This window comes from Impatiens glandulifera, chromosome 2, assembly GCF_907164915.1.
Source record: "Impatiens glandulifera chromosome 2, dImpGla2.1, whole genome shotgun sequence".
Lineage (NCBI taxonomy): Eukaryota > Viridiplantae > Streptophyta > Magnoliopsida > Ericales > Balsaminaceae > Impatiens > Impatiens glandulifera.
In genome coordinates, this window is record NC_061863.1 from 1,331,253 (window position 1) to 1,358,618 (window position 27,366).

General features: G+C 31.1%; 1 protein-coding gene across 3 annotated transcripts in view; it reads right to left on the reverse strand.

The window, feature by feature from the left end:
* Nucleotides 1–1,917: 1,917 nt before the first annotated feature.
* LOC124927140 (regulator of nonsense transcripts 1 homolog) overlaps nucleotides 1,918–27,366 on the reverse strand; it is a 33,178-nt gene continuing 7,729 nt past the window's right edge. The window contains exons 22-29 of one of the 3 annotated variants that reach the window (XM_047467494.1): nucleotides 27,120–27,194; nucleotides 26,636–26,735; nucleotides 26,164–26,537; nucleotides 25,599–25,661; nucleotides 25,442–25,513; nucleotides 25,131–25,262; nucleotides 24,801–24,914; nucleotides 23,765–24,626 (exon numbers count right to left, since the gene is read on the reverse strand). In XM_047467494.1, the coding sequence (XP_047323450.1) occupies nucleotides 24,480–24,626; nucleotides 24,801–24,914; nucleotides 25,131–25,262; nucleotides 25,442–25,513; nucleotides 25,599–25,661; nucleotides 26,164–26,537; nucleotides 26,636–26,735; nucleotides 27,120–27,194 (1,077 nt within the window). In that variant the 3' untranslated portion in view covers nucleotides 23,765–24,479. Of the gene's footprint in view, nucleotides 2,102–2,257; nucleotides 2,330–23,764; nucleotides 24,627–24,800; nucleotides 24,915–25,130; nucleotides 25,263–25,441; nucleotides 25,514–25,598; nucleotides 25,662–26,163; nucleotides 26,538–26,635; nucleotides 26,736–27,119; nucleotides 27,195–27,366 lie in introns of those variants that run through there. The other 2 variants (XM_047467495.1, XM_047467496.1) reach the window with 2 other exon arrangements.

Genomic DNA, 27,366 nt, shown 5'->3' on the forward strand with positions numbered 1-27,366 from the left:
GTTAGGAATCCTGTTGAGCACATAGTTGGAAGGACACTCTTCGGAGTCTATCCCTAAAGTCCACAACCTGAATAGACATTTGTCTGTGTGGGTAGGATCTTCTAGAGCTCGTCCCAGAAGTCCAGTCCCAATAGAACCCCAACACATATTTTTGGCATCAGACCACCAGAGCTCAACATGGCTAGCCTTCTGCCCAGATCCGTCCAATCCATAACTCTTTGTCCACAAAAACGTATTATACTTTTGAAAAACAGAACTTACCTTTGAAACAGATAATGCCTTTGAAAACAGAATATACTTTGCAAAACAGATTATATAAACAAATGTGAGTTTCTAAAGATGAGTTGAGAAAAGAGCTTGCCTTATAAGATGATTTTGCTGTTATGTTATGATCCTGCTCCTAAAGGTGCTATGGTCTTGCTTCTAAAAAGTGTGCCTCTGGTTTTCTTAGTGGGGAGATGGTGGAAAAGAATAAAATGAAGGAAGGGGTGCCCTATATATAGTACTAAAAGAAGGCTAGTCACCTGCTTGTCACCAATTGGGTTTAATAATATAATAATACAAAGGGCTGGTCACCTGCTTGTCTTAGACATGGGCTAACAAAAGATGGTTGGTCACCTGCTTGTCTTAGGCATGGGCTAACAAAAGATGGCTGGTCACCTGCTTGTCATCAATTGAGTTTAATAATATAATAATACAAATGGCTGGTCACCTGTTTGTCTTAGGCATGGGCTAACAAAAGATGGCGTCACATGTTTGTCATCAATTAAGTTTAATAATATAATAATACAAAGGGCTGGTCACCTGTTTGTCACCAGTTGGGTTAATTAAAAAGGGTTTGTCACCAGCTTGTCACCTACTGGTCATAAGAAAAAAAAGAGGGTTGGAAAAATATAAACAGTCGGACTCCCTGGTCGGACCCCCTCGGTCGGACCCCCTCGGTCGTGACATAGATTTTCCCTCGGTCGGACCCCCTCGGTCCCCCTCGGTCGTGACATAGATTTTCCCTCGGCCCCAACCCCGATTTGACCTGGGCCCTTGGTTTCTGCCAAGACCGAAGTTTACTCGGTCTAAAATGAAATTTTGGGTGTGACAACTACACACTTTATTACAAAGTTAAAATAAAATCCAATTACTCACTACTAATAGCAAAAATGTAGAAGAGTTTAATTACATGACATGAAAGTTATCTCATGCATGAATGACTCGAGCAAATGTGAAATGTGAAAATTGAAGTGTTGAACCCACTTATTTCTTGATGGCTTGACTTTTGTCAAGGTGGAGATTAATGGATAATACTCGTGTATTTCCTAAAGGACGTGAAGGTGATGATTGTTGAATTTGTAATTTATTCATTACATCTCAATAAACGCGGCATTCGCCAAATGTGGAAATTGTTGGATTTTGACTCATATTTTATTAGAGTTTATATATTGTATGAACTTTAATATTTTATTAGAATTTAATCTTTTTATTTTGATGTACTCCTATAAATATAGACATTGTAACATAGGGTTATATGGACAATAATTCAATGAAAAATCAATATAATTGACTACTCCCAATGATGTGGGCATTTGTTGGCCGAAGTTCGTTATATATTATATTCTTTATTATTCTTTTACCTTTATATCTTCTTTTATCGTCTATTTATATTAGATATTTTCTCAACACATACCTTAAGATGCATGATTCATGAAATCATGTAAACAAAAATATGAACATTTTGAATATTGACTTCTTAAAGTAAATGTTAAATAAACCAAATGAAAATATTTGATGTAATATTTATGTTGGTTTTGATCAAATGAATAATTAAAGAGTGAAATATAGAACTTTCATAGAAGGGAGATTTTCTTCTTATATCATAGGACAAATTCATCAAAATGGTGTGCATGAATAAGTGGAGGATTTGACAAGAAATTTAATATTTAGATTAACGAGTTCTTAAACAGCTACATGGAGAAACCTGGGTCATGAAATCATGCCCTGCACCAAATCGAGAATATCCACCTTGAGAATTTTGGTTAAGAAAGCTTCCTGGGAATCCACCTTGGGCTTCTTGGGTCACATAATCAGCAGCATATCCACCTTGTGAAGCCTCTACAAGTACCCCCCAAAAAATCATTTTTTTTCAATATAATAAAATGTATTGATGCTACTGTCCCTCCTAAAGAAATATAAGAACATTGATCTTTTGAAACTGTAAAAGGCTATAGTTCCAAATATAAGTTAACTGTTATAAATGGATGTCTACCTGTGTGGAGTAATCATTTACACTATATGGAACATGTGATCCCTGGCTCTTAAAGTCATCACCTAGAAAATCCTGTTGATGAAACAAAAATTGACATTAGCTAGATTATGCAATCATGATTTAATTTGTTTGTGATTCTCTTCTTTCTTTGTTTCATTTTAGCAAAAGAAACATATATAATATTGAATATGTAATGTTCGATATACAACATACCCCTGTGGCGACTATTTCTTCTGTCAGGGTTTGGACTGGACGAGGCATCTGGCACAGTGCCGGGTCCACCACCATATAAAAATCTTCGGTCATTGTACACCTGCATAAAACCAATTATAAGATGGAGCATGGTCAAGTATTGATCCTAGCTGGAAACTGTTATTTTGTCACAAATTGTCAACATCAGAATGACAATCTCATTGTCAAGATTGATCCTGATTACTTTTTGGATCAAGATCCAGATTATCATGTGTCTTTTGTTGCATCATTTGGTACACATATTATTTTCCATAGTGGTTGTTTGCTTAGAACTTTTGGATTGCCTAATAACACAATACCATAGCGTGCTCGGGTCAATGCAACAACATTAAGTCTCCTAGGGTCATTTAGAAATCCAATCCCTTGCCCAAAAAAAAGTAAATAAATAAACCAGTAATTAGGCATCAGGTTGTTTTTATGTGATACTTTCGAAAATAGACTTGCAGGAGACTCACTCAAGAGTGAGTAGTTATGGAATGAGGTTAGTTCTAGCAAGTTTGAATCAGAACAACCTCATTAATAACTTATAGCCCCATATGTAAAAAAAAACAGTATAATATGAACTAAAGCATGATCTAGAGAAGGGTTATAAGCATCCCTAACAAGAAGACACCAAAACAGGAGATTGATTAGTAGCATGTAGGACAACCTGATGTTCATTACTCCTGACACAGGACAAAATAATATAATCTTTTTCCCTCCCTTGGAAAGAATCTACACTTGCAACCTGTAGAAGATAACCATAATTAAAGTAACATCAAATAATTTAGTAATTCCACCAAACAAAATCTTAGGCTTCAAAGTTTGGAAACTTGAATCATCTTTTGTATACAAAGGTTACCTCTATTTCCTTGTAGAGTTGTTGTCTAAGAGCTCCATTTCTGGACATATAGTTTACAATATATGCACGGTGTCCCTCATATGGTGTTATAACCCCAATCTGAAGAAAACTATATAGAAAGAAGTTTAATGCAACATATAACAAACATGATTAGGCATTACTCCACTCCTCAGGGAGGGAGGTGGTGACAATTTTTTCAACATTTGCAGCTTGCTTCAGTATAATTGAGACTACAATGAGAGGACAGCCAACCCAAAAGGTTAGACACAATTTATTTAATCATATAATCAAGCATCAAAATCAATCATCAAGGATCTGATTCAAGGAAATCAATGAGATCTTTACCTTCAAGTTTACTGCATAAAAGAAAGTCCAGCAACTAGCCTGAGCTTCGAACGCAGAGGAGTAGGTTTTACAGCGATGAAACCGATGATGGATCAGAAGAAATCGATGGAATCCATGTCTGAGAGACTCTCCAATCTGGAAACCCTTTACTTTCCTCGCGCTCTCCAATCCTTCCGACCGCAAATCCCTCCTTCTCCATCTCCTCTCCGGCTAAATTTGGTTAAACGAATTATCTGTATTGAATGATGATTTTATGAAATAAACTGGCATGCATCTGAATCATTTGCGGACTTTGATTAGTCCTACAGCTGATGAATTGAAATCGAAATCAGCTAAGATGAAGAACAATCAAAAAGAACATTTGTGTAGAAATGAAAGATGAACACCAAACAATTTATTATTTATCTTACAAACCAAATACATATAAGTTTTTACATACATTTTTATAAAATTGAAATAACATAACACTCCCTATACTTAGTCACACTTCAGACTCAAGACTTCGGATTTATAACTTTTAAACCAACTATTACCATTTAAATATTTTACGGGAAAAGCGAAATGAAAAACATTTTTATATTTTAATAATTTCTTTTTTCTCAAATATATATATATATATATATATATATATATATAAAAAAAAAATCATTTCGATTTTCCCAGGTATATATATTTATCTAAAAAAACATAATTAAAAGTAGAAAGTTAATTCATTAGAAATTCAATGACAATTAAACGTCATCTTGATCTTCTTGGCCTTCTACTTCTTCGACATGGATAATTACGTGGTGATTAGATTCTTGACTTTCTTGCTCGTTTTCGTGTGTGAGGTGAATATTTTCATGGGAAGAGTACGAGAAGAATGTAAAGAAGAGAGTAACACCGAATAAATGGGGAAGTTTTAAGAAAAAGGAAAATAACAGAAGAGCGAGAAATTGAAGCGAAAAATATCCCTTAGAAATGTTAAATAGAGGAGCTGTTTGCAGTTGAAAGTGGACGAATATTTTAGAGGAGGCTAAAAAAATACAAATGGAAAAGAGGAAGTACAGTGAAAACAAGATAGGAATGTTGAATTTGGATAGATTGCTCATGTAATAATTTGGTGAATCCATAATGAGGCGAAGTAATGAAGTTAGAGGCATATGAACGAAGGTAAACCATAACAAATATTTTACTTCCAAAACTCTTGAGAATTGAATGGCCATGGCAATATTCTTTTATCAAATCTATTGAAAAGCTTGATATATATATAGAGAGAGAAGATGGGGTCTCTATGTATAAGCTTTTGATTTTATGTTTGATGGGGTCTCCTATACACGCTTTTTATTTTATGTTTGATGGAGTCTCTATAATATGCTTGCTTTTCTTTCTTTGGCAAAACGTGCATGCTTTTTTTTATTTTATGTTTGGTGGGGTTTGTGATTCCTACAAGGTTGGTTAGAGTCTTGATACTCCTACCTATTTAAATAATTAAAAAAAGTTTAAAATAAGACTAGGTTTTTAAGCACAATCTATAACATCCTTCTATTTAAGTTTATAAATGTGAAATGTGGTTGAGTTGACTGGGATTTGGAGTTCTTAAAACAATGCCAATGATATCTTTTATAATAAAATTTTAAAATAGTATATATAAAATAGTTATTAGTTTTTTTAATGCGTTATATAATTTTCGGATGTAGACATGAACAATAGGATGCCATTGTGATGACAAGTCACGTAAGCACCAAGAACCTTCCATGTCAATACATTTAAATCTAATAAAAAAATTACAAATGTCTCTGCCAAGGATTAAACTTAGGGGATGAAAGTGGGATAAGCTAAAAATCATTAAACAACTCTAACTTTTATTTTAAATTTTTATTTCTATTATATATTTAACTCCACAACTCTTGAGAATTGAATGACCATTTTCTTTATTAAATATATAGAAAACTTGATATATATATATATATATATATATATATATATATATATATATATATATATATATATATATATATATATATATATATATATATATATATATATATATATATATACGAAAGTTATGTAATTATGTTATAAGATATGTATTTTGAGTGGGTTCGGGCTTATTTTATATGGGGTCACATTATAGCTTTTAATTTGGAGACTTTAATTGTGTACAAATATTACAAATGACAATTAAGGGTTGGTTTGAATTAGGGGTCTAAATGAGTCAAGCCGTTCGTGAGTGACTCGGTCAAAGTTCGATTCGAGTTCGGTCAAAATTGAATTTGTACCGAGTTCGAGCCGGCTCGTTTAAGATTCGAGCCGAATTCGAGCTTAGATAAGACTTGCTCGATGGCTTGTCAAACTTTTTCGAGCCTAATCATATAAATTTATTTTATTATATTTATTTTTTAATCAAAATTTAAAACATATTCATACTACCATCTATGATTTTTTTATTTTGCTTATGGGCCTCTCCAAAATGTACTTATAAATTAAAATATATATTATATAATATTTATAAGAAAATAAATAAATTTGATATTAATTTAATTAAAGAAACCTAACTTTTGAAAATTAATATTATTTAATATATACAATCTCAATATAGTATGAGAAATGATTAGGTGAGAGAATGATGTGCCATAATCTTATTCGCTGAAAAATTCAAATAATTACTCTATTTTATCTCTTTCCTCACACTTTTACATTTTCCAACCAAAGTGATGCCACGTCATTCCCTCACCAAATTCCCCCACTAAATTCCTCCTTCTATCACTCCTCATATATTATATTTTCTAAAATATAAAATATTTTTATTTCACTATAAAGTATCTATTAAGATACACCAAAATAATATTTTTAAACTAAAAAATTATATTATATAATATTTATAAGTTATAAGAAAATAAATAGATTTGATATTAATATAACTATATAAACGTAATTTTTGAAAATCAAATCAAAATATAATTATATTATAATATTATTTAATATATGCAATCTCAATGTATTAGATTTTAAAAGATTTAAAATTATTTTTATTTCACTATAAGTGTTTTATTTTTCAAAATAAACATAATATACTTCGATATGTTTTCAAGTTTAACTCAAATACAACATACGACTTTAAAATATTTTTCTCAAACTTGCTTGAATATGAATAACTCCCTTAGGTATTCTACGTGTATTCTTACGCGAACTAATACGTCCATTCTTACGTGAACCAAGTCCTGATTGAGGAAGAGTTACGGGACGTAAAATAAAAAAATATGCGGAGGGTTGTATGGTCTGATGAATGGAATCTCGACTTCTATTATGTTTTTTTAATATAAGAAATTAATATATAAATATATTTAAATTTGAGTCTTTCGAACCGAGTTCGAACCTATGGTTATTTGATCGAGCCGAGTTTGAGCCAATAAAAAACGAGCCGAACTCGAGTCAGAGCTATTTCGACTCGTTTACCCCTAGTTTGGATTAGGGTTTTGGTTATAATATCAGTCATTTAAAATTAATTATTTGTGATAATTTTGACAGGGTAAAGATTTTTTTTTTTTATAAAAAAACTTAAATTATATTAATAAATAATGATAAAATAAAAATAAAAGGTATTTATTCTTTTATTTACTTAATTGAGTTATATAATAAATAAAATAAAATAAAAAGTGAAATAATGTTTGATTAAATTGCGAATTTTAAATTAGTTTAAAATTTTGAATTACTAAATAAAGTTCAATTTTATGTGTTATGTGGTATTATTATGACTACTCATTACTAATAAAAATCATCCAAAAAAATATAAGCCTATTAAAAATATTTATAATAATAAAAACCATCCAAGAATAATTCCGCATTTTGACCACCCAAAATAATGCAACTAGTGATAGAACCACGTAGCTAAATAAAAACATAAATTGCAATCTAACGTCACTTCTTTTAATTGATACATATTTGCATATTTATTAATGATTTTAAATGGGCATACTTTAACCCATATATCTTCTAATATGGATATATAATATATATATATATATATATATATATATATATATATATATATATATATATATATATATATATATATATATATATATATATAATGATGCTTAATTTTTAAAATGTCCGGATTGCCGGGTCGAGAGCTGTGATTAATTTGGATACTTGGGTTAGATTGTGGGTTGACCTCTTTTTAAATTTAAAACGGTTAAAATTAAAATTAAAAATGCTAGAGGTATGTTTCGAACTTGCAACCTAACAAAACAAGTACAACTCTTTAACCAACTAGGCTACAAAGACTTTATGTTTTAAATTCAACACCAAATTTGATAAACGCGGGACGTTTTAATATTAATATAAGTTCAACTTTTTAACTAACTAATCTATATATATATAATGATGCTTAATTTTTAAAGTGTCTAGATTGCCGGGTCGAGAGCTGTGGTTAATTTGGATACTTGGGTTGCATTTTGGGTTAACCCGTTTTTAAATTTAAAACGGTTAAAAATAAAATTAAAAATGCTAGAGGTATGTTTCGAACTTTCAACCTAACAAAACAAGTACAACTTTTTAACCAACTAGACTACAAAGACTGTATATTTTAAAGGAAAAAAAGCTCACTTAGACGTATGTACTTGTACCACTAGCTCACTTAAACGTATGTACTAATAAAATCTCATTTAAACGTACGTACTATCAAAAATTGGCTCATTTAGCCTCTTTTAGTAACCATGCTTAACTTTTAATTTTAAATTTACATATTTATTAATTAAATATTAATATATTTTCTCTCTCTTTCCTTTTCATTTATTATTTCATTTATTACTAATAAATGAATCTTCTATTTTTATATTTTTTATAATTTTTTATTATTTCTATATGAGTATTTATAATTGATTATTTTAATTTTATTTTATATATACAAACATTTATCATTAATTATTTTAACTCTATATTTCTTCTTCTTTTTTATATATTCTTTTTATATTTACATTAATTATTAATTATTTTAAAATTGTTTGATCCCAATAATTGAATATAACAATGAAAATTCTTTCAACAATAAAAAAACCTTCAATACAAAAATAAATTAATTAAGAATTAAGAATTGAATAATAATAAAAACTCAATTATCAAACACTAAAAGAGTAATAATCAAATATTAGATAAAACAATTCCTTTACTACTAATATAAGTCGTGAATAAAAATTAAATAAAAAATTATTAATTTCATTTTTATTTATATTAAACTAAATAAGAAAAAACTCTTTTTCATTTTTATTATATTAAATTAAATAAGAAAAAACTCTTTAAAAAAATATTACAGTAAAATATAAAATTCATAAATAAGTTGTTAAATTAAAAAAAAAAAATGAGAATTTAAGAAAATTGAGAAATAAAAACTAATAAAAAAGGAAGATAAAATATAATAGAGAAATTAATATTAAAGTAATAAAAAGATTTAAAAATAAAATAAATTACCTGTTTAATTAATGAAAAAGAAGGAGAGAGAAAATGTATTAAAATTTAATTAATAAATATATAAATTTAAAACTAAAAGTTAACCATGGTTATTAAAAGAGGCTAAATGAGCCAATTTTTGATAGTACATAAGTTTAAATGACCTTTTATTAGTACATACGTCTAAGTGAGCTAGCTGTACAAGTACATACGTCTAAGTGAACTTTTTTCCTATTTTAAATTCAACACCAAATTTAATAAACGCGGGACGTTTTAATATTAATATAAGTTCAACTTTTTAACTAACTAATCTATATATATATAATGATGCTTAATTCTTAAAGTGTCCGGATTGCCGGGTCGAAAGCTGTGGTTAATTTGGATACTTGGGTTGGATTTTGTGGGTTGACCCGTTTTTAAATTTAAAACGGTTAAAAATAAAATTAAAAATGCTAAAGTTATGTTTCGAACTTGCAACCTAACAAAACAAGTACAACTCTTTAACCAACTAGGCTACAAAGACTTTATATTTTAAATTCAACACCAAATTTGATAAACGCGGGACGTTTTAATATTAATATAAGTTCAACTTTTTAACTAACTAATATATATATATAATGATGCTTAATTTTTAAAGTGTCCGGATTGCCGGGTCGAGAGTTGTGGTTAATTTGGATACTTGGGTTGGATTGTGGGTTGACCCCTTTTTAAATTTAAAACGGTTAAAATTAAAATTAAAAATGCTAAAGGTATGTTTCGAACTTGCAACCTAACAAAACAAATACAACTCTTTAACTAACTAGGCTACAAAGACTTTATATTTTAAATTCAACACCAAATTTGATAAACGCGGGACGTTTTAATATTAATATAAGTTCAACTTTTTAACTAACTAATCTATATATATAATGATGCTTAATTTTTAAAGTGTCCAGATTGTCGGGTCGAGAGCTGTGGTTAATTTGGATACTTGGGTTGGATTGTGGGTTAACCCGTTTTTAAATTTAAAACGGTTAAAAATAAAATTAAAAATGCTAGAGGTATGTTTCGAACTTTCAACCTAACAAAACAAGTACAACTCTTTAACCAACTAGCTAGGCTACAAAGACTTTATATTTTAAATTCAACACCAAATTTTATAAACGCGGGACGTTTTAATATTAATATAAGTTCAACTTTTTAACTAACTAATCTATATATACATAATGATGCTTAATTTTTAAAGTGTCCGGATTGTCGGGTCGAGAGCTGTGGTTAATTTGGATACTTGGGTTGGATTTTGTGGGTTGACCCGTTTTTAAATTTAAAACGGTTAAAAATAAAATTAAAAATGCCAGAGGTATGTTTCGAACTTACAACCTAACAAAACAAGTATAACTCTTTAACCAACTAGGCTACAAAGACTTTATATTTTAAATTCAACACCAAATTTGATAAACGCGGGACGTTTTAATATTAATATAAGTTCAACTTTTTAACTAAATAATCTATATATATAATGATGCTTAATTTTTAAAGTGTCTGGATTGCCGGGTCGAGAGCTGTGGTTAATTTGGATACTTGGGTTGGATTTTGTGGGTTGACCCGTTTTTAAATTTAAAACGGTTAAAAATAAAATTAAAAATGCTAGAGTTATGTTTCGAACTTGCAACCTAACAAAACAAGTACAACTCTTTAACCAACTAGGCTACAAAGACTTTATATTTTAAATTCAACACCAAATTTGATAAACGCGGGACGTTTTAATATTAATATAAGTTCAACTTTTTAACTAACTAATCTATATATATAATGATGCTTAATTTTTAAAATGTCCGGATTGCCGGGTCGAGAGTTGTGGTTAATTTGGATACTTGGGTTGGATTTTGTGGGTTAACCCGTTTTTAAATTTAAAACGGTTAAAAATAAAATTAAAAATGTTAGAGGTATGTTTCAAATTTGCAACCTAACAAAACAAGTACAACTCTTTAACAAACTAGGCTACAAAGACTTTATATTTTAAATTCAACACCAAATTTGATAAACGCAGGACGTTTTAATATTAATATAAATTCAACTTTTTAACTAACTAATCTATATATATATATAATGATGCTTAATTTTTAAAGTGTCCGGATTGCCGGGTCGAGAGCTGTGGTTAATTTGGATACTTGGGTTGGATTGTGGGTTGACCCGTTTTTAAATTTAAAACGGTTAAAAATAAAATTAAAAATGCTAGAGGTATGTTTCGAACTTGCAACCTAACAAAACAAGTACAACTCTTTAACCAACTAGGCTACAAAGACTTTATATTTTAAATTCAACACCAAATTTGATAAACGCGGAACGTTTTAAAATTAATATAAGTTCAACTTTTTAACTAACTAATCTATATATATAATGATGCTTAATTTTTAAAGTGTCCGGATTGCCGGGTCGAGAGCTGTGGTTAATTTGGATACTTGGGTTGGATTATGGGTTGACCCGTTTTTAAATTTAAAACGGTTAAAAATAAAATTAAAAATGCTAGAGGTATGTTTCGAACTTGCAACCTAACAAAACAAATACAACTCTTTAACCAACTAGGCTACAAAGACTTTGGTTAATTTGGATACTTAGGTTGGATTGTGGGTTGACCCGTTTTTAAATTTAAAACGGTTAAAAATAAAATTAAAAATGCTAGAGTTATGTTTCGAACTTGCAACCTAACAAAACAAGTACAACTCTTTAACCAACTAGGCTACAAAGACTTTATATTTTAAATTCAACACCAAATTTGATAAACGCGGGACGTTTTAATATTAATATAAGTTCAACTTTTTAACTAACTAATCTATATATATAATGATGCTTAATTTTTAAAGTGTCCGGATTGCCGGGTCGAGAGTTGTGGTTAATTTGGATACTTGGGTTGGATTGTGGGTTGACCCCTTTTTAAATTTAAAACGGTTAAAATTAAAATTAAAAATGCTAAAGGTATGTTTCGAACTTGCAACCTAACAAAACAAGTACAACTCTTTAACTAACTAGGCTACAAAGACTTTATGTTTTAAATTCAACACCAAATTTGATAAACGCGGGACGTTTTAATATTAATATAAGTTCAACTTTTTAACTAACTAATCTATATATATATATAATGATGCTTAATTTTTAAAGTGTCCAGATTGTCGGGTCGAGAGCTGTGGTTAATTTGGATACTTGGGTTGGATTGTGGGTTGATCCGTTTTTAAATTTAAAACGGTTAAAAATAAAATTAAAAATGCTAGAGGTATGTTTCGAACTTTCAACCTAACAAAACAAGTACAACTCTTTAACCAACTAGCTAGGCTACAAAGACTTTATATTTTAAATTCAACACCAAATTTGATAAACGCGGGACGTTTTAATATTAATATAAGTTCAACTTTTTAACTAACTAATCTATATATACATAATGATGCTTAATTTTTAAAGTGTCCGGATTGTCGGGTCGAGAGCTGTGGTTAATTTGGATACTTGGGTTGGATTTTGTGGGTTGACCCGTTTTTAAATTTAAAACGGTTAAAAATAAAATTAAAAATGCTAGAGGTATGTTTCGAACTTACAACCTAACAAAACAAGTATAACTCTTTAACCAACTAGGCTACAAAGACTTTATATTTTAAATTCAACACCAAATTTGATAAACGCGGGACGTTTTAATATTAATATAAGTTCAACTTTTTAACTAAATAATCTATATATATAATGATGCTTAATTTTTAAAGTGTCTGGATTGCCGGGTCGAGAGCTGTGGTTAATTTGGATACTTGGGTTGGATTTTGTGGGTTGACCCGTTTTTAAATTTAAAACGGTTAAAAATAAAATTAAAAATGCTAGAGTTATGTTTCGAACTTGCAACCTAACAAAACAAGTACAACTCTTTAACCAACTAGGCTACAAAGACTTTATATTTTAAATTCAACACCAAATTTGATAAACGCGGGACGTTTTAATATTAATATAAGTTCAACTTTTTAACTAACTAATCTATATATATAATGATGCTTAATTTTTAAAATGTCCGGATTGCCGGGTCGAGAGCTGTGGTTAATTTGGATACTTGGGTTGGATTTTGTGGGTTAACCCGTTTTTAAATTTAAAACGGTTAAAAATAAAATTAAAAATGTTAGAGATATGTTTCAAATTTGCAACCTAACAAAACAAGTACAACTCTTTAACCAACTAGGCTACAAAGACTTTATATTTTAAATTCAACACCAAATTTGATAAACGCAGGACGTTTTAATATTAATATAAATTCAACTTTTTAACTAACTAATCTATATATATATATAATGATGCTTAATTTTTAAAGTGTCCGGATTGCCGGGTCGAGAGCTGTGGTTAATTTGGATACTTGGGTTGGATTGTGGGTTGACCCGTTTTTAAATTTAAAACGGTTAAAAATAAAATTAAAAATGCTAGAGGTATGTTTCGAACTTGCAACCTAACAAAACAAGTACAACTCTTTAACTAACTAGGCTACAAAGACTTTATATTTTAAATTCAACACCAAATTTGATAAACGCGGAACGTTTTAATATTAATATAAGTTCAACTTTTTAACTAACTAATCTATATATATAATGATGCTTAATTTTTAAAGTGTCCGGATTGCCGGGTCGAGAGCTGTGATTAATTTGGATACTTGGGTTGGATTATGGGTTGACCCGTTTTTAAATTTAAAACGGTTAAAAATAAAATTAAAAATGTTAGAGGTATGTTTCGAACTTGCAACCTAACAAAACAAGTACAACTCTTTAACCAACTAGGCTACAAAGACTTTGGTTAATTTGGATACTTAGGTTGGATTGTGGGTTGACCCATTTTTAAATTTAAAACGGTTAAAAATAAAATTAAAAATGCTAAAGGTATGTTTCGAACTTTCAACCTAACAAAACAAGTACAACTCTTTAACCAACTAGGCTACAAAGACTTTATATTTTAAATTCAACACCAAATTTGATAAACGCGGAACGTTTTAATATTAATATAAGTTCAACTTTTTAACTAACTAATCTATATATATATAATGATGCTTAATTTTTAAAGTGTCCGGATTGCCGGGTCGAGAGCTGTGGTTAATTTGGATACTTGGGTTGGATTATGGGTTGACCCGTTTTTAAATTTAAAACGGTTAAAAATAAAATTAAAAATGCTAGAGGTATGTTTCGAACTTGCAACCTAACAAAACAAGTACAACTCTGTAACCAACTAGGCTACAAAGACTTTATATTTTAAATTCAACACCAAATTTGATAAACGCGGAACGTTTTAATATTAATATAAGTTCAACTTTTTAACTAACTAATCTATATATATATAATGATGCTTAATTTTTAAAGTGTCCGGATTGCCGGGTCGAGAGCTGTGGTTAATTTGGATACTTGGGTTGGATTATGGGTTGACCCGTTTTTAAATTTAAAACGGTTAAAAATAAAATTAAAAATGCTAGAGGTATGTTTCGAACTTGCAACCTAACAAAACAACTACAACTCTTTAACCAACTAGGCTACAAAGACTTTATATTTTAAATTCAATACCAAATTTGATAAACGCGGGACGTTTTAATATTAATATAAGTTCAACTTTTTAACTAACTAATCTATATATATATAATGATGCTTAATTTTTAAAGTGTCCGGATTGCCGTGTCGAGAGCTGTGGTTAATTTGGACGTTTTAATATTACTATAAGTTCAACTTTTTAACTAATTAATATATAATGATGTTGAGTAAATAGATACTTGGGTCGGACTGTGGGTTGACCCACCCATAAACTTAAAACGGTTAAAAATAAAATTAAAAATGTTATCCGTAATTTTTTTCACGGTTTTTTATATTATTACTCGTGCAAATTGTCACAGCCCAATCTTTCTGGCCCAGGAAGAGGAGGCTTAAGGAGAATGTCACGGCCCAATCCTCCTGGCCCAAGAAGAGGAGGAGGCTTGAGCCCTCTTAAGCCCAACCCAAGGAAGATTCTAGACTGGAAGGAAGTTGGAAGGAAGGTCCTTGATTAGCGCACCTAATTGAGAGTAAAAAGGAATTCTTTGATTAGTGCATCACTAATTGACATATAAAAGGAATGTCCTTAATTAGGAATGTCCTCAATTAGGAATGTCCTTGATTGATAATTATAAGGAATCCCTAAATTAGTGCACAATCAATGTAATCCCTAAGTATTCGAGTAATATACTACTATTTTTTTGTAAGAGTTACTCTCTCTCTAGAATTCTTGTGTCAATTCTATTAAACGTCGAGTGTTGCGTCGAGTAAGGCTGACTAGTTACTCGTTCTTGCGAAGATCGTAACTAGTGCCGCACGGATCGTCAGTGAAAAGACTGAGCCCGTGACAATTGGTATTAGAGCTGAAATGACGAGGAGATCGGAAGAAAATTTAAAGGTCGTGGACGAAGTAGAGAATCTTCCCCACGGGACCGGAGAAGAGGGTAGGAACTCTCGCAAAGTTCAGGCAGGAGGAACCAAACCTACCAAGGAAAGAGAAAGATCAAGAGACGCTATCGTTGACATTATCGCCAGGTTGGAGAAGGTAGAACTCACCGTGGCGTACGGACAAGATAATGCCGGGGACCTAGAGGAACGCATTTCCGAGCTTGAGAAGGAGAGAGACGAGCTCCGAGAAGGAATGCAAGGTGCCCTGAACGAAGGCTTGTTCAAATGTCAAGAGAAAACTCGGATCGTGGAGCAGACCCTCCTTGGTGAAATCAATACCTTGACCGAGAAACTCGAGGTAATGTCATCTAAATTACAAGCCACCGAAGAGGATGTGGCGTTACTCAAGAAGGCGGTTGTGCAAGAGTGCGGACGTGCGCCTGTAGGAGTCCCCAATCCGATAAAGATAGACATTCCAAGACCTAAAGCGTATTTAGGCGAGAGGAATGCGAAAGAGATCGACAACTTCTTATGGAGTCTGGACCAGTATTTCAAAGCACTCGGCCTAGTAGAAGAGGCGAGGAAGATAGATACTTCCACGACCTACCTGGAAGACACCGCAATGCTATGGTGGAGGCGAAGGAGTAGCAACATTGAAAGAGGTACGTGTTCTATCAATACCTGGAGTGAATTCAAGGATGAACTCAAGAGACAGTTCTATCCTGAAAACGCTATTCGAGAAGCAAGGGCCAAGTTGCGGCGGCTCTCACAAAGAGGGAGTATCAAGGAGTATGTCAAGGAGTTCATCGCTACTCTCCTTGAGATCCCTAACTACTCAGACGATGAAGCCTTATTCGCATTCACTGATGGTCTACAAATGTGGGCGAAGTTGGAGTTAGAACGGCGTGGTGTCCAAGATCTAAGCTCCGCTATTGCCGTGGCTGAATCTCTTGTTGAAATGAGAAGGCAAGAGAAACCAAAGTCGACCTATGAAAGGAATGACAATGGGGAAAATGGTGGAGACCATATCCATAACAATGAAGACCCAGTTAAGTTTACCAAATCCAATGGTAAAGGAGATCGGGACGAGAAACATGGAGAGAAACCCCGGATAAAGTGTTTCTTTTGTGAAGGGCCGCACAAAGCAAGAGAGTGTCCTATGAAGAATAAACTATCAGCATTAATGGAGGAGCAAGAACGCTTTCACGATGAAGCTCGCTTGGGGTCATTAAACCTAATCAGTGCCGTTACAGCAAAGTTTGATAAGTAAAAGTCCGCGAAGAAAGGACGACTATTTGTGGAAACTAGAGTAAGAAACCACATGGTTAAAGCTTTGTTGGATACGGGAGCCAACAACAATTTTCTAGAGGTAAAGGAGGCGAGAAGACTGGGATTAAGTACACTAAAGAGAAAGGGTGGCTTAAAGCAGTCAACTCGGCACCAAGTGCGACTTATGGAGTTGCTCGTAATGTAAAGATCAACTTGGGGAGTGGATAGGCCTTCTGGATTTCTCCATTATCGACATGGATGACTACAAAATGGTTCTCGGCATAGAGTTCCTAGACAAGGTAAATGCCATCCTACTCCCTTCTGCCAATATGATGTACATTCTAGAGCAAGGTAATACTCACACAATACCTCTAACAAGAGATGGCAGGAGAGAAACTAGGCACCTATCTTCCATGCAACTCTCAAAAGGTGCGGAGGACACCTACCAATCATCTTTTGTCATTGTGAAAGAAGATGAGAAGACTGCGTCTAAAGAGAAGATACATCCAGAAGTTACAATTGTCCTAGAGAAAGGTCACGATGTAATGTCCGCTGGAGTATCAGAGAAACTCCACCATAAGAGAGAGGTGGAGAATAGAGAAGAGTTAGTCAAATGTACTAAACCATCGGCGACGGTTCTTTATCGCATTAAACCTCCCAAATTGGAGGAATTGAAGAGGCAACCAGAGGAGTTTCCATTCAAGAAATAGAAGTGCGAAATAGTCAAGACCGCCAAAAGAATGAAGAAATGGGAGGAAAAGAAGAGAAGACACTTGGAGTTCGGAGGAAACCGAGTGATAGTAAAACTTCTCCTCCATCAAGAGAGACAATTTTCCAAAATTCATAAGGGGCTTGTGAGGCAATACGAAGGCCCTTTCTTAGAGAAGTAACGGGTTAGAAAGCCAGCACGTCGCTCAAAACTTTTATCTCATGTGGAGACATCATCCAGGCCCACAAGGAGGAAGCGACGAGGACGTCGCCAGATTGAGTGGGGGAGAATGTCACAGCCCAATCTTCCTGGCCTAGGAAGAGGAGGCTTAAGGAGAATGGCACGGCCCAATCCTCCTGGCCCAAGAAGAGGAGGAGGCTTGAGCCCTCTTAAGCCCAACCCAAGGAAGATTCTAGACTGGAAGGAAGCTGGAAGGAAGGTCCTTGATTAGCGCACCTAATTGAGAGTAAAAAGGAATTCCTTGATTAGTGCATCACTAATTGACATATAAAAGGAATGTCCTTAATTAGGAATGTCCTTGATTGATAATTATAAGGAATCCCTAAAATAGTGCACAATCAATGTAATAGCTAGAATTAGTCCTATAAATACATGTGAAGTATTACATTGTAAATCACCAAGTATTCGAGTAATATACTACTATTTTTTTTGTAAGAGTTACTCTCTCTCTAGAATTCTTGTGTCAATTCTATTAAACGCCGAGTGTTGCGTCGAGTAAGGCTGACTAGTTACTCGTTCTTGCGAAGATCGTAACTAGTGCCGTACGGATCGTCAGTGAAAAGACTAAGCCCGTGACAAAATGCATGGGCTAAATGCTAGTTGATATAATAACTATTCAAAATAATCCATTAACTTACATTAAAAAAACTTCTCAACATTATAAAAAAGAACTTATACAAAATAAAAAATAAAATGTTTGAAGTTCTTCGATATGTATTTTTATATAAATATTTAATTTAATTTAAAATATAAAAGCTAAATAACTTGATTTTTTAAAGTGTTACGTTGTAAATTTAAGACCTAATATAACAATTTTAGTCTTCTTAAAGAAACCTACGTCCTTTAGCATTAAAAAAAAAATTATAATTGGTTCTAACTTTAAATTTAAAAAATTCCAAAAAAATAAAAAACATTATTTCACCCAAAAAAAACACAAATATATATATATATATATATATATATATATATATATATATATATATATTACAAAATTGATTTCTAATAATAATAAAAATAAAAATATATAGGGCAAATTACTAGCCCAGCTCGAACTAGTCCTGACTCGAGTTTGACTCGACTCGTTTTTTATTGGCTCGACTCGATCTCAATCGAGCTTTTAATATTAAACTCGATCATATAACCATGGGCTCGAGTTTGTCTCGAAAGACTCGAAAGATTCGAATTTAAATATATTTATATATTAATTTCTTATATTAAAAAAGACATAAATTATCATTATTCAAATAGTTCACTACACAAATATTTTAAATCCTTATATAGTAATAAAATCAGATAACCATAAATCAAAACATGTTGAGAGTCTTCTTAAGAAAGAAAAGTGAAGTGAGATGTGTATTGTTGGTTGATGATGCGTTGTATTAGAAATTTGGAATTTGGAAACAAAATAAAATTTAGGGTTATGGATAATTAGATTTTAGGGATGCTCATAAGCAATAAGTCAATAAATAGTCTTATGGGTATGTTTCAAATTTTGATTAAAATTTAAAATTTTAAAAAAATTATGATTAGGTTCGAGAAAGTTCGATGAGTCATCTAGCGAGTTTTACCTAAGCTCGAATTCGACTCGAATCTTAAACGAGCTGGCTCGAACTCGAATTCAATTTTGACCGAACTCGAATCGAACTTTGACCGAGCGACTCACGAACGGTACAACTCATTTGCACCCCTACACAAAGTTAATACTTACATTCTCCCACTTAGTCAATTAGTATAATATTCATCTTAAAGTAAAATCAAATATACCAATCATGACTATATGTCCCAATTTAAAATTATGTTATTATTTTTCATATATTATTATATATCAAATTTCTCATCACTTTCAAACTTAATAAATAAATCATATATTTATTCTAAGTCCAAACTTAATAACATTTTTTTAAACTAATAAGTAAAAATATCAAACTTTAAAATTCTAAATTGGCATGCCTTTAATTAAATGATCTACTGTCATCAACTCAATATTAACGTGACCAATTAACACTTTTTTTTTTCCTTAATGTGATCTTTAATGACAATTATTTATATCAATATACTTACCAAAGAGAACACGAGAGAGAAATTGAGGTGAAAAGGATCCCTTGGAAATGCAAAATATATCAGCAATCTTCATTTGAAACTGAAGGAACAACTTAAAAGAGGTAAAACAAATACAAATTGAGAGGAGGAAATATAGTGAAAATATGATAATAATGTTGATTTTGGATAAATTAAGCATATAATTAATTAGATTTAGAGGAGTCAATTAATGAAGATAAACCATGACATGACAGATATTTTACATCCAGGATCGTGGAGAACTTAATGGCCATGGCCGATCGAATAATTCAGATTATATTATATACATAGTCGGCCCCGGATTTCGGGCTGCCTTAGTCTCCGATAGAAATAAAAGTTTTCTTTTTTATTGCCCTATGTTTGTATTAAAAATTGATAAAAAATAATTTATTATAAGTGAGATTTGAACTTCTGACAAAATAAAAATTCTAAATTTCTAATATAAACCACTAAACTACATTATGTTACATTTAAAATTCTCATAAAGTTATTTAAATATCTTATATATTTTATTAAATGGGCTGCCCTGGGGAGTGGACTGCCCTACCCCGGGGACTTGCCAGGCTTACCCTGGGCGGCCGACCCTGATAATATAGCTCAAATTAATTGAAAACTGTTGGTGAATATATGTATATATATATGAGCAAGAAAACTATGAATATGATGTCAAGAATAAAGTCGTTTTCAGTTTATTGATTTTTTTATTTTTTTTATAAAATTGAATCAAACTATTTTCTGTTGGTCTGACTTTTATGATGCATAATGCTTTTGTTCATTTTATCTTCAGTCCTTTTTTTTCTATACAAAAAATAAATAATTAATTTTACTAAAATATAATATATTTTATTAAATGTATTAAATATTTAATTTATGAATTAAAAAATTAATATATTCATATAATTTTTTTTAAATAAATAAATACTTTTTTTTATTAATATTTAAAATTAAGTTAATAAAAAAAATTAAATTAATTGAAGAAAAAAATATTAAATTTATAAATATACAAAAGTAGTGCATTTGAATATGAACAAGATAAACTTTAAAGATGATGCCAAAAAAAAAAATAGTAGAAGTCGTTTGTTTTCAGTTCATTGATTTTTTTTTTACTTTTCTCTGTTGGTTTGACTTTTATGATGCACATAATGATTTTGGTCATTTTATCTCCGGTCTTCCTTTTTTTTCTTACAAAAAAAAAATAATTATATTTTAAAAATATTTTTTATTTAATAATAAAAAAATTAATATTTTTAAATATTTTAACAAAATTAAATAAATCTTCTCACAATCACACCTAATCAACATTTCATAATAATAATAATAATAATAATAAAAATAATAACATAAATATATAGAATGAATTTCACTAAAACATAATATATTTTATAAAATGTATTAAATATTTTATTTGTGAATTAAAAAAATTAATATATTCATATACTTTATTTTCAAATAAATAATTTATTTATTAATATTTAAAATTAAGTTAATAAAAAAAATTAAAATAATTGAAGTAAAAAATATTAAATTTATAAATATATAATTAAGTAATGAATTATATATGATTAATAATTTATAAAATAAATTAATATTTGAGAAAATAATATATATCTAAATAAAAAGAAGCTAATTAGCTATATAAAATAGCTAGAAAATTCATTCAAATAAGCTGAATACGCAAATAAATTAATAAACAGAAAAAATAAATTAAAAATAAATTCAATCAAATTAATCCAAATTATAAGTTTAGTAATTTGACTTCACTAGAGAATGGTCGAAGATCTAATAAATATGATTATCTTTCTTTCATCATCTATCTGCCATCTACTATTTATTCTCCTTTCCTTATTCTCATCTGTTATTTAGTTGTTCTTTCTCTCTTTTTTTTATTTATTTATTTATGTATTATCTAACTTTATTTCTCTCTCGTTGTACCCAATGACCCTTTAATGACTTGAATCTTTTTCTTTAATGGGCCCCACAGATAAAAGAACAGCCAAAGCAGATCTGAAGAAGTCAGTAGTTCGTGATGTCTTTAATGGGCCTTCTCTACTTTCACATCTAAAGATAGTATCTACTTTCTTTTCTTTTCTTCTCTTACCAGAAGAGTATTCTATAAAAGTTTTAACAAAAACAAACCCCCTCTTTTTTTCTCTCCATGGTCTGTTGTGCTTTCACAATGGTTGATATTTATAATACTAGTATCTTTTTCTCCACTTATTGGAAAAAGTTAATAGTATCGAGAGCATTTATAAATGCTCTCGGTAAAAACTATCACCGAAAGCATTTTGTCTTTTTTCGAAGAATTTTGTTCTTAAAAAATTTTTTTTTACTGGTACTTATACCGTCTAAGAAAACTAAAACCATAAATTACAAATCTTTATGGTTTACTCATATTCAACTCTAAACGGTGTTTAAATACAGTGATAAACTAAACTAATAAAGGTTTTCAAATTATTGATTTTATTGTAAAAAAAAATAAAGAAAACAAACAGTCGATTTTTGATGTATTTATTTATATAATTATTTTATAAGTTTATCTAAATGTAGTTATTATTCATTCAATTAATTTTTATACTTTTTTTTTATACTCTTTTATCTATCTTTCTTTTATTTATATTTTATTCAAATTTAAAATTATGTTATTATCTTCTATATATTACTATATATCATATCTCTCCTCATTTTCAAATTTAATGAATAACCTGTATGTTTATTTTAAGTCCAAACTTAATAATATATATATATATATATATATATATATATATTTTTGAATATTATGCCCATATCATATGTTCAAGGTAAATATGAAAAATATATATCCAAAAAAAAAAAGTAACGGATACTTAGGTTAATTTGATACTTAGGTTAATTTGTATATATATGTCAGAGTAATGGATATTCAAATTAACCACAGTTCTCGACTCGGCAATTCGGACACTTTCAAAATTAAACATTATTATATATATCATTATAAAACTAGCAAAATTTCAATAGCTTATAAATAGAATTACAGTTCTAAGCCCCAAAAATAAAACTCCTTAATACACCATGTAAGGATAACCCATATCATGAAATAAATTTATCGTTAGTCACTTACAAGTATCTCAAAAATTTACTTTTCACAAGTGATTGAAATTTAGATTAGTAAGATATTTTCTCAATATACTCTATGTTTCCAACATATGAAACATAAAAGTATTTTGTAATTCATCTTCAATGTGATTCTTTAGACATGGTCCAAATTGAACTTTCATTCAATGGTGTTAAACTTTGTGAATGAATTTAGAAAAATACCAAAACACTTAACATATCTATACAAATACCGGAAACAGATTAAAAGTCATAGAAAAATACCAACACGCTTCCAAAAGCAAGCAGCATGACAATACTTTACAAATTAAAATAAAATCCAATTACTCACTACTAATTATAGCCCAAATGTAGAAGAGTTTAATTACATGACATGAACATCTATCAAAGAGTTTAACATATTGCTGAATGAAGAGAAGTAGTTTGGGACTAACTGATTATGTTCAAATGTTCATACATGTGTTTTTACAAGTTGTCTCCTATGCAAGTTAATGCAAGTATTATTGACTTTTTTTATCCTTGTCTCTTATGTAAATTGACTTGATCTTCAATGTTCTTAATGTTACAAGAGATGGATATCCTAATTCAATGTTACTTTTCTCAATCTTCTGTGGGGAATGATGTAAATGTAAATGCATGGAAAAAGAATGCATTTGCAAGGAAGGTTCCAAGGGGAAAGATACAATGGATAGTTGTTCGCTTTGCAGCAAAGGGTTCAGATTATACACTAAAAACTAAAATGCATAATCAAACGGTTGAATTCATTTGAGAAAATCTCAAACCATCGGTTTTAAGTGTATTAACTCAAATGACAAGAGGTTTAGCAATAACAAACAAACCTAATAGACTAGAACTTATAGAAATATACCAAAAACAGACTAGAAGTTATAGAAAATACCAAAACACTTATCCAAACAACTTCCAAAAGCAAGCAGCATAAGAATACTACTTACTTCATTACAAAGTTAAAATAAAATCCAGTTACTCACTACTAATAGCCAAAATGTAGAAGAGTTTAATTACATGACATGAACAGATATCAAAGGGTTGTTGTTGTTAAGCTAATTAATTAATTCACTCCCATTTATCTATTTAGCTGTACATGTATCATTGTAATAGTACCTGCACAGCGAAGATATTAGCAACGGGCAAGCAATTTCCATCAATTATTAATATGTAGATAGCCAAAGAACAACACCCTTCCGACAAAAAAAACCATGCCATGTTATAATAGCTCTCATTTTCACGGTCTCAGTTTCAGATTTAGAGAAGAAGATAAATTTGAGTTACCCCTTTCTTCTTTCTCAACCCTAGATGTCCCGTTGATTTGCCTCATCCAATCTTTCCATTACCTTCAATCCAGGCAGGAGCCGGTTTAAGGGTGGGGGGATTTGTCATAATACTTTCACAGGCTTCTTATAATTCGCATATTTTGGCGGGATAATATATACCTCTTCAGTATCACAAAATGGTAGTGGTTGTAGTAGAAAGGGCAAACACAGCAACAAAACAAGGGATGGATGAAAAGAAGACGATAACCCATTTCATGTAACAACCGATGGTCACAACCTCTCAGCCATTGAAATGATGCTGAGAAGAAGAGGAAGAAGAGGACTGACCCTGCTGCTGCTGAGGTTGTTGTATGTTATTTATTTGTTGTGTATTATAGTGGGTACCAGCAGCAGCATATGGCTGGGAATAAAGTGGATTCATCAAACCCTGCATACAAAACAAATGCAATCACATTTTCTTTTCTACTTGAGCTAGAATGGTGGGTTCAATCACATTTTCTTTTTTTCTCATATAATTTGGGAGATGTAAAAGATGATTATTCAAGGATTGAAATGGGAAACAAAGCAACAGAAGAAACTCTATTATTGAAGAGAATTAAACCTGGGATTGAAGTTGGTTTGTCAAACCAAAGTGGTTTTGTGAAGCATCATCCTGTGAAGGATCATTGAATCCAACCTGTGTGAACATGCCTTGAGATCCATGATTCATGTAATCCTGTACACAAAAATATGAACATTTTGAATACTGACCGCTTAGAAAGTAAATGTTGAATAAACAAAATGACAATATTTGATGTTTAAGTACTGGATATGTATGTTGGTCTTATATCATAGGACAAATTCACCAATGGTGCATGAATAAGTGGAGGATTTGACAAGAAATTTAATATTTAGATTAATGAGTTCTTAAACAGCAGCTATATGGACAAACCTGGGTCATGAAATCATGCCCTGCACCAAATCGAGAATATCCACCTTGAGAATTTTGGTTAAGAAAGCTTCCTGGGAATCCACCTTGGGCTCCTTGGGTCACATAATCAGCAGCATATCCACCTTGTGAAGCCTACAAGTACCAAAAAAATAAAAACTGATCAAAATTTTCAGTATAATTAAATGTACTGCTGCTACCACCCCTCCTAAATAACATACAAGTTTCGAACATTGAACTTTTGAAACTGTAAGGTTATATGGAAATCCTTTATTGTTCCAAATATAAGTTAACTGTTCTAAATGGATGTCTACCTGTGTGGAGTAATCATTTACACTATATGGAACATGCGATCCCTGGCTCTTAAAGTCATCACCTAGAAAATCCTGTAAATGGTATTTTATCATTAGGTTTATCAATTAACACTAGTAAAATGCTGGAAAAATAGATAACAATATAAAGATTCAGTACCTGAGACATGCCTCCCATAGAGAATCCATCCCGGAAGTTTTGGCTTTGACCTTGGACTGGAATCTAATTAAATAACAAATAAAACATGTACAACCAAAACAGTTATTATCAAATGAATTGATATGCTTTTGTCCGTCAGTTATCTTATATGGATCATTAATTTATCTTATATGGATCACTAATTTAGTTTGGCTTTTGTCCGTCAGAACTTAGTCAGATAAAGATTCACTAATTTAGTCTTAAAAATTTGTTGGCAATTTCTTGTTGATCCGCATTCATATACAGATCCAGAAACAGCAACATTTTTTCATCTAGATCAACACTGGATTAGATACGACAAAAAAAGTGTTATCGATGTTAACTCGTTTAAACCCAGCTCCGAGTGTTTCCAAACAATATGATGTTTTCTTTTAAAAATCAATGTTTAAACCAACAGAGCGTTGGAATCGAACCTGAGACCTTTGGTCTCATAGGCAAAACCTTTTTCAATTGATCAACCTTAGTGGATTTTTTTGTGTGAATCTGTGTGGGAGGTGGAGAGAAAAAGAGAAGAGAAAGTACGAACATTAGAAACGTATCCAGGCTGAGACAATGGTCCACCAACAGATGATTGGCTGTTTGAATTCTCCATAGGAAAATTAAAATTGGGAGCAAGACCTCCAATAGGTGGCTGTGGACCTTGCTGATGTGTAAGATGACTTCCAATAGGAGCACTTGAACTGCCACGGCCAGATCCAAAACCACGATTTCCAGGCTGAGGTACATGAGGAACAGCCCCTACAGGTCCATGACTAGCTCCACGAGTAGGAATAGCATATGGTTGTGGAGGCGGAGCACCGTGGTATGGTGGAAGAGGAACCCTAGGCATTGGATAACCTGTAGGATGTACCCCAGGTGGCTTTTGACTGCCATTAGGAGGGCCCGGAGACATATATCCTGCTGATGAAACAAAAATTGTCGTAGATTATGCAATCATGATTTAACAAAAGCAATATATATAATATTGAAATGTGTAATGTCGCTGATATACAACATACCCCTGGGACGACTATTTCTCCTGTCAGGGTTTGGAGTGGATGAGGCGTCTGGCACAGTGCCGGGTCCACCACCATATAAAAATCTTCGGTCATTGTACATCTGCATTAAACCAAATATAAGATAGAGCATGATCAAGTATTAATCCTAGATGGAAACTGCTATTTTGTCACAAATTGTCACCATCACATGTGATTTTTGTTGCAACATTTGGTACATAAATTATTTTCTAGATCATAATCCAATTTATAGGATAGTTTTTGCTTCATTGTGATCAGGTTATATTTTGGAACATGATCAGCATTATTATTCTCTAGATGATTCTGATATTTACAAACATAACAATGTGGATTTTTTGGATCATGATCAACATGAAAAAATTGTATAACAAAGCAGCCCAATATTATATAATTGGTCATTTACACATCACAAAAATAAGCATATAACTGATTAATGAAATACAGCTCATAACATATCCAACAATACCTTTTTGGGCTTTTGAAATTGAACCATGCTCTGCTTCAAGTTACTGAGTGGTCCTTCCACCAAACATTCATGCTCCTGAAGTAGAAGGGAAATGTTATGAGAACATAAATTAGACACCCTTATCATCTGTTATTTTGCAAAGGACAGATCTCTGACATTAAGACTGAGGCATGGTTTGATGAAGGGTCCTTATTCCATCGTGAATCACTTCATCAATTAAAATACTCTTACTTTATTTTTTATAACA